Consider the following 9,252-nt stretch of genomic DNA (forward strand, 5'->3'; position numbering starts at 1 on the left):
GTTAGTGTTAACAGATACATGTCATACTGTACTGTTAGTGTTAACAGATACATGTCATACTGTACTGTTAACAGATACAAGTCATACTGTACTGTTAACAGATACATGTCATACTGTACTGTTAGTGTTAACAGATACATGTCATACTGTTAGTGTTAACAGATACATGTCATACTGTACTGTTAACAGATACATGTCATACTGTACTGTTAGTGTTAACAGATACATGTCATACTGTACTGTTAGTGTTAACAGATACATGTCATACTGTACTGTTAGTGTTAACAGATACATGTCATACTGTACAGTTAGTGTTAACAGATACATGTCATACTGTACTGTTAGTGTTAACAGATACATGTCATACTGTACTGTTAACAGATACATGTCATACTGTACAGTTAGTGTTAACAGATACATGTCATACTGTACTGTTAGTGTTAACAGATACATGTCATACTGTACTGTTAGTGTTAACAGATACATGTCATACTGTACTGTTAACAGATACAAGTCATACTGTACTGTTAACAGATACATGTCATACTGTACAGTTAGTGTTAACAGATACATGTCATACTGTACAGTTAGTGTTAACAGATACATGTCATACTGTACTGTTAACAGATACATGTCATACTGTACTGTTAGTGTTAACAGATACATGTCATACTGTACTGTTAGTGTTAACAGATACATGTCATACTGTACTGTTAACAGATACATGTCATACTGTACAGTTAGTGTTAACAGATACATGTCATACTGTACTGTTAACAGATACATGTCATACTGTACTGTTACTGTTAACAGATACATGTCATACTGTACTGTTAACAGATACATGTCATACTGTACTGTTAACAGATACATGTCATACTGTACTGTTAGTATTGAAGGAGCCATACTATAAACGGTTCTAGCGTCTCTTGACCAGACTAAACAACTTGTGTATTTTCTGAATTCCATTTTGCAGCTCATGTAATCCTCATAATGAACCTTCCTTCAGTTTGAATTCAGGAAGTGAAATGATAACTGCCCATTGTACTCTATGAAGAGTTTTTTATTTTTTAAATCACTCTTTTTATTTTGGGTTCACTTTAATGACTTGATTGAATAGAACTGAATTGACTCTGTTACAGTCATTGATAGAACAGTCATGTTGCACTTCACTACTGTCCCATCTGACCATGAGTCAGCGTCAGGCCTAATGCTATACATTGATTTGTTTTGTTATAAGTTGTTTTGTTTTTTTAAAGGCCCAGTGCAGTTAGAAATATGTATTTATATATATTTACACCCTATGAGGTTGGAATAACACTGTGAAATTGTGAACATTATCATAATGTCCTTTTTAGTGTATGAGTTGTTTGAATAGACTGACATTTCAGCCTGTTTTGGCAGGATGGAGTTTTGGCCTTCCACAGTGACATCACTATGGGGTGAATTAGTTAATAGACCAATAAGAAAGAGAGTTCTAAACCCCTCTGCCAATAACAGCACATTTTCAGTTTCCCACTCAGACCACTCCCAGACAGACCTAGCTAAATTGTTGCTTGAGAAATTGCCCGTTGTTAAGAATCTACTTTTTGTTTATTAGTGACCATTTTAATTAAAATCACAGTAAGACACTTCATTGTTACCCAGAAATTATTTGATATTGACATTTTTTTTTAAAACGCATTGGACTTTTTTTATTTTTTAAATATTGCTTTATTCCTAAATGAACTTTTGTATTGCCAACAGTGTTTCTCATGCAGTGTAGAATCAAGCTGCATTCTGGGATGTAAGCTACTGTAGTAGTTCTCCAGTTATGTTTATAGTCCCCGTGATATCTACTATCTCCATCATGCCATCCTTGCTGTGTTGCTCAAAGGCTCACTGATCTGTGTCTGGCGACAGGGTTAGAGTTGAGTCCCGACTCTCCACACGTCTCCTAGGATGTTCTCTTGCACACGTCCTGTCATCGAAACAGACAAAGGGAACCAGGCAGCGCCCAGAACCTCAGGGAAATGGACATTACAAGATAATTAAGGGAAGAGGATCACTGTCTGGAATCATGTGTTTTATCAGAAGGTTTTGAATGGTTGAAGGATCAATTATAATGTGTGATATTATAATAACCAATAAAGTTGTGTGAAATAAAGTGAATATCTGTAGTTATTTATGAAAAGAGCATAGCTGGTGATGTGAATAAAAACCCACAATTATATAGGTGTAATTTATCTCCTCATAATCCCTTTATATAGGTGTCCTTTATCTCCTCATAATCCCTTTATATAGGTGTCCTTTATCTCCTCATAATCCCTTTATATAGGTGTCCTTTGTCTTCCCATAATAACCCCTTTATATAGGTGTCCTTTATCTCATAATAAACACTTTATATAGGTGTCATTTATCTCCTCATAATAACCTCTTTATATAGGTGTCCTTTATCTCTTCATAATAACCCCTTTTTATAGGTGTCCTTTATCTCCTCATAATAACCCCTTTATATAGGTGTCCTTTATCTCCTCATAATAACCCCTTTATATAGGTGTCCTTTATCTCCTCATAATAACCCCTTTATATAGGTGTCCTTTATCTCCTCATAATAACCCCTTTATATAGGTGTCCTTTATCTCCTCATAATAACCCCTTTATATAGGTGTCCTTTATCTCATAATAACCCCTTTATATAGGTGTCCTTTATCTCCTCATAATAACCTCTTTATATAGGTATCCTTTATCTCTTCATAATAACCCCTTTATATAGGTGTCCTTTATCTCCTCATCATAACCCCTTTATATACGTGTTCTTTATCTCTTCATAATAACCTCTTTATATAGGTGTCCTTTATCTCCTCATAATAACCCCTTTATATAGGTGTCCTTTATCTCCTCATAATAACCTCTTTATATAGGTGTCCTTTATCTCATAATAACCCCTTTTATATAGGTGTCCTTAATCTCTTGATAATAACCCCTTTATATAGGTGTCCTTTATCTCCTCATAATAACCCCTTTATATAGGTGTCATTTATCTCTTCATAATAACCCCTTTATATAGGTGTCCTTTATCTCATAATAACCCCTTTATATAGGTGTCCTTTATCTCCTCATAATAACCTCTTTATATAGGTGTCCTTTATCTCTTCATAATAACCCCTTTATATAGGTGTCCTTTATCTCCTCATAATAACCCCTTTATATAGGTGTCCTTTATCTCATAATAACCCCTTTATATAGGTGTCCTTTATCTCCTCATAATAACCCCTTTATATAGGTGTCCTTTATCTCCTCATAATAACCCCTTTATATACACTACTGTTCAAACGTTTGGGGTCACTTAGAAATGTCGTTGTTTTTGAAAGAAAAGCACATTTTCTGTCCATTAAAATAACATCAAATTGATTGAAAATACAGTGTAGACATTGTTAATGTTGTAAATGACTATTGTAGCTGGAAACGGAAGATTTTTAATGGAATATCTACATAGGCGTACAGAGGCCCATTATCAGCAACCATCACTCCTGTGTTCCAATGGCACGTTGTGTTAGCTAATCCAAGTTTATTATTTTAAAAAGGCTAATTGATCATTAGAAAACCCTTTTGCAATTATGTTAGTACAGCTGGAAACTGTTGTTCTATTCTGGTTAGAGCCAGTTTGCGTTGTTCTGTGAAGGGAGTAGTACACAGCGTTGTACGAGATCTTCAGTTTCTTAGCCATTTCTTGCATGTAATAGCCTTCATTTCTCAGAACGTGAATAGACTGACGAGTTTCAGGAGAATGGTCTTTGTTTCTGGCCATTTTGAGCCTGTAATCAAACCCACACATGCTGATGCTCCAGATACTCAACTAGTCTACAGTTATATTGCTTCTTTAATACTCAACGAGTCTACAGTTATATTGCTTCTTTAAACAGCACAACCGTTTTCAGCTGTCTGTCTGCCTTTCTGCCTGTCTTTCTGCCTGTCTACCTGCCTGTTGGCCTTTCTGTTTGCATGCCTGTCTGTCTGTCTGCCTTTCTGCCTGTCTACCTGCCTGTTGGCCTTTCTGTTTGCATGCCTGTCTGTCTGCCTTTCTGCCTGTCTGTCTGCCTTTCTTTCTGCCTGTCTACCTGCCTGCTGGCCTGTCTGTCTGCCTGTCTACCTGCCTGTCTGCCTTTCTGTTTGCATGCCTGTCTGTCTGTCTGCCTTTCTGCCTGTCTACCTGCCTGTTGGCCTTTCTGTCTGCCTGTCTACCTGCCTGTCTGCCTTTCTGTTTGCATGCCTGTCTGTCTGCCTTTCTTTCTGCCTGTATACCTGCCTGTCTACCTGCCTGCTGGCCTGTCTGTCTGCCTGTCTGCCTTTCTGTTTGCATGCCTGTCTGTCTGCCTTTCTGACTGTCTACCTGCCTGTTGGCCTGTCTGCCTGTCTGTTTGCATGCCTGTCTGTCTGCCTTTCTGCCTGTCTACCTGCCTGTTGGCCTTTCTGTTTGCATGCCTGTCTGTCTGTGTGCATAAAGGAGCACTCTGCCTGTCTGTCTGTGTGCATAAAGGAGCACTCTGCCTGTCTGTCTGTGTGCATAAAGGAGCACTCTGCCTGTCTGTCTGTGTGCATAAAGGAGCACTCTGCCTGTCTGTCTGTGTGCATAAAGGAGCACTCTGCCTGTCTGTCTGTGTGCATAAAGGAGCACTCTGCCTGTCTGTCTGTGTGCATAAAGGAGCACTCTGCCTGTCTGTCTGTGTGCATAAAGGAGCACTCTGCCTGTCTGTCTGTGTGCATAAAGGAGCACTCTGCCTGTCTGTCTGTGTGCATAAAGGAGCACTCTGCCTGTCTGTCTGTGTGCATAAAGGAGCACTCTGCCTGTCTGTCTGTGTGCATAAAGGAGCACTCTTCAGAATTGTAATTATGCCTTGACAACCCTCCTTCCACTTCAGCGCCAAACGGAGTTGGTTTTTGCTCGGCGTTGGTGGTTGGAGACACTGCATGCACTTGGCGGATTATGATCAAATGAATATGAATGCCTTGAATTTGAAGCAGTTTGAACGTGTTCGTGAGAATGTGAGAGATTGTGTGAACACCTAACCTAATCCTCTTAAAAGACTGCAGGTATTATGCTGAGCCGTGGAGAGGAGGTGTGAGCTGTCATCCTGCGGTGCGCCCTTGTAGCCGCTCACCAAAAACTAGAGTCAGCATCTCTCAACCAATCCCTTTGCCTTAGCGCACACAGCTGGAGAGAGACCTCGCGCCCAGAACACCTCTATCACAACAACTCAGCGATTAAAGGTACGTTTTTATTAACAATTGAAAAGGGGTTAAGTATGGTTTACAGATGTTTTACAGAGAAGGGATTTAAAGATACAATAATCGTCATTGACCTTGTGGAAGCCCCGGATACTTGTCAATGACTCCATATCGGGCACTGTTTCTTGCCTGGAATTTCTCCACGAAATTCAGTTAAATGTGTAATTATTTTCGTTTGTTAATTTTCACCGGACCCACCCGGATACACACGTGAAAATGAAATGTTTGGTTGAACGTTTGGAATGAATCATATCGCGTATGTTGTCTCGACTCGAGGAGCGCATATCAGCACGTTCATGACCCGCTCACGTCAAGGAAAAGTAGGGCCCCACATAATGATATTTTCTACTTAATTCGCTGTTTTTATTTTATTTTAATTGTCATTTGTACATGAACTACATTTGCTGCATTTCATTACACGTGTCATTTAATCTGTGCAGCCCTTCGGAGAGCAGAGTACCTGCAATTATGTAGCCATAGTAACAGGTGGCTGTATCCCATCCTCCGCGCTCCTGCGACTCCCTTCACGTGAACGCGCGCCCTTATAATAAACCCTTCTAATACTCCCAGTAGTGTTTTTATTACTATTTTATTACATTATGTCAAATGTATGACGTGAGTTTTGCATTGTAGTCTAAACTGAGTGAATTATTCATTTATTACCCCCCTTTTTTCCATATACATATTTATAGTTTGGAGCTGGGACATCATGCCAGAACTATGACAGTAAAACAGACTATGCTGAAGATGTGTGCTGACCACTCGCTGAACTGCATTATTTGGCTGCCTAATGCTATTGGACCCGTTCCCATAAGCCTAACCATGCATCTGACACGGGCCTAATAATCCGCTGTGGGAATCAAGACCACTCTGGCAGCGGGGAACAATGCATCTGCCACAAAGACGGAGACTCAATCGGAGTCGCATCCTCTTCTTCCTCTCTGGTGTATTACTGTGCTGCGTCTACACCGTGACGTTCAAGGCCCGGCTGCAGGAGCCGTGGGCGGCCCGGCAGGCCGCAGCAGAGGAGAACCCTGGGACAGCACTCCCAGAGGAAGGGGGCGGTAGTGATCGCAGTAGTGTTCTGGAGGTAGACACACGAGAGGTGGTGACCTCTAACCCCTCGAGCCTAACAGAGAGCTATAATGATGACGTCATCACCAGGGCTCCTACTGTGCTGGAGGGGGATGACGTCATCGTGATAACTGTCAACCGGACGGACATTAAGCACTGTATCTACGTAGAGGACCCCGAACCTGAGCCTCCGACTGAACCTCCTCCCACCTCCCCTCCTCCTAACACCACCACCTCCCCGGGTATCCCTGGAGACGTCCCCCACAGGAAGGGAGAGTACCCAGAGGACCTGTTCACAGTGGACCAGAGGAGGCAGGGCTGGGTGACCCTCCACATCCTGGGCATGGTCTACATGTTCGTCTCCCTCGCCATCGTCTGCGACGAGTTCTTCGTCCCGGCGCTCGGCGTCATCACCGTGAAGCTCGACATCTCCGACGACGTCGCCGGGGCGACCTTCATGGCTGCAGGAGGCTCCGCCCCCGAACTGTTCACCTCTCTGATTGGCGTGTTCATCTCCCATAGCAACGTGGGCATCGGGACAATCGTGGGGTCAGCGGTGTTTAACATCCTGTTTGTCATCGGGATGTGTGCCATCTTCTCCAGGGAGATGCTCCACCTCACCTGGTGGCCCCTGTTCAGAGACGTCTCCTTCTACATCATAGGTAACAACAATAATATCATTGGACAGATAATAGGTAGAGAACACTAGGTTTTTCCAGAAATCCCGGTTTGTAGACTCAGGAGGGAATTAACAAGACATCTGGAATACTCCCATCCCGGATTTCTGGAAAACCTGGTAATTTTGGGGGAAAGTACATACTTTAAAAGGTGCTGACCTTGGTGTCAACAGTCGACCCCATTGAAATTGGTAAATTGCATCCTATAGTTTATCTAGAACCAAACAGGGTTCTGCTATCTAGAACGAAACAGGGTTCTGCGGCTGTCCCCATAGGAGAAAACTTGTGGGTTCCACGTTGAACCTCTTTCCACAGAGGGTTCTACATGGAACTAAAAAGGGTTCTACTATTGTGACAGCCGCAGAACCCTGTTTGGTTCTAGATAGTAGAACCCTGTCCAAAAGTAGTACCACTATATAGGGAATAGGGCTCTGGTCTATAGTAGTACCACTATATAGGAATAGGGCTCTGGTCTATAGTAGTACCACTATATAGGGAATAGGGCTCTGGTCTATAGTAGAACCACTATATAGGGGGCTCTGGTCTAATAGGGCTCTGGTCTATAGTAGTACCACTATATAGGGAATAGGGCTCTGGTCTATAGTAGTACCACTATATAGGGAATAGGGCTCTGGTCTATAGTAGTACCACTATATAGGGAATAGGGCTCTGGTCTATAGTAGTACCACTATATAGGGAATAGGGCTCTGGTCTATAGTAGTACCACTATATAGGGAATAGGGCTCTGGTCTATAGTAGTACCACTATATAGGGAATAGGGCTCTGGTCTATAGTAGTACCACTATATAGGGAATAGGGCTCTGGTCTATAGTAGTACCACTATATAGGGAATAGGGCTCTGGTCTATAGTAGTACCACTATATAGGGAATAGGGCTCTGGTCTATAGTAGTACCACTATATAGGGAATAGGGCTCTGGTCTATAGTAGTACCACTATATAGGGAATAGGGCTCTGGTCTATAGTAGTGCACTATATAGGGAATAGGGCTCTGGTCTATAGTAGTGCACTATATAGGGAATAGGGCTCTGGTCTATAGTAGTGCACTATATAGGGAATAGGGCTCTGGTCTATAGTAGTACCACTATATAGGGAATAGGGCTCTGGTCTATAGTAGTACCACTATATAGGGAATAGGGCTCTGGTCTATAGTAGTACCACTATATAGGGAATAGGGCTCTGGTCTATAGTAGTACCACTATATAGGGAATAGGGCTCTGGTCTATAGTATAGTACCACTATATAGGGAATAGGGCTCTGGTCTATAGTAGTACCACTATATAGGGAATATGGCTCTGGTCTATAGTAGTACCACTATATAGGGAATAGGGCTCTGGTCTATAGTAGTACCACTATATAGGAAATAGGGCTCTGGTCTATAGTAGTACCACTATATAGGGAATATGGCTCTGGTCTATAGTAGTACCACTATATAGGGAATAGGGCTCTGTCTATAGTAGTACCACTATATAGGGAATAGGGCTCTGGTCTATAGTAGTACCACTATATAGGGAATAGGGCTCTGGTCTATAGTAGTGCACTATATAGGGAATAGGGCTCTGGTCTATAGTAGTGCACTATATAGGGAATAGGGCTCTGGTCTATAGTAGTGCACTATATAGGGAATAGGGCTCTGGTCTATAGTAGTGCACTATATAGGGAATAGGGCTCTGGTCTATAGTAGTGCACTATATAGGGAATAGGGCTCTGGTCTATAGTAGTGCACTATATAGGAATAGGGGCTCTGGTCTATAGTAGTGCACTATATAGGGAATAGGGCTCTGGTCTATAGTAGTGCACTATATGGGGAATAGGGCTCTGGTCTATAGTAGTGCACTATATAGGGAATAGGGCTCTGGTCTATAGTAGTACCACTATATAGGGAATAGGGCTCTGGTCTATAGTAGTACCACTATATAGGGAATAGGGCTCTGGTCTATAGTAGTACCACTATATAGGGAATAGGGCTCTGGTCTATAGTAGTACCACTATATAGGGAATAGGGCTCTGGTCTATAGTAGTACCACTATATAGGGAATAGGGCTCTGGTCTATAGTAGTACCACTGTATAGGGAATAGGGCTCTGGTCTATAGTAGTACCACTATATAGGGAATAGGGCTCTGGTCTATAGTAGTACCACTATATAGGGAATAGGGCTCTGGTCTATAGTAGTACCACTATATAGGAATAGGTCTCTGGTCTATAGTAGTACC

At 41.9% G+C, this 9,252-nt stretch overlaps 1 protein-coding gene across 1 annotated transcript in view; it reads left to right on the forward strand.

Annotated features, from left to right (window-relative positions):
• Window positions 1-6,154: 6,154 nt before the first annotated feature.
• LOC135534905 (sodium/potassium/calcium exchanger 1-like) overlaps window positions 6,155-9,252 on the forward strand; it is a gene marked incomplete at its 3' end in the record, with an annotated part of 18,454 nt that continues 15,356 nt past the window's right edge. Inside the window, exon 1 of the mRNA XM_064961709.1 lies at window positions 6,155-7,004. Coding sequence (XP_064817781.1) covers window positions 6,155-7,004 — 850 coding nt within the window. The remainder of the gene's footprint in view (window positions 7,005-9,252) is intronic.

The sequence above is a fragment of the Oncorhynchus masou genome, unplaced genomic scaffold (genome assembly GCF_036934945.1).
Source record: "Oncorhynchus masou masou isolate Uvic2021 unplaced genomic scaffold, UVic_Omas_1.1 unplaced_scaffold_4127, whole genome shotgun sequence".
Lineage (NCBI taxonomy): Eukaryota > Metazoa > Chordata > Actinopteri > Salmoniformes > Salmonidae > Oncorhynchus > Oncorhynchus masou.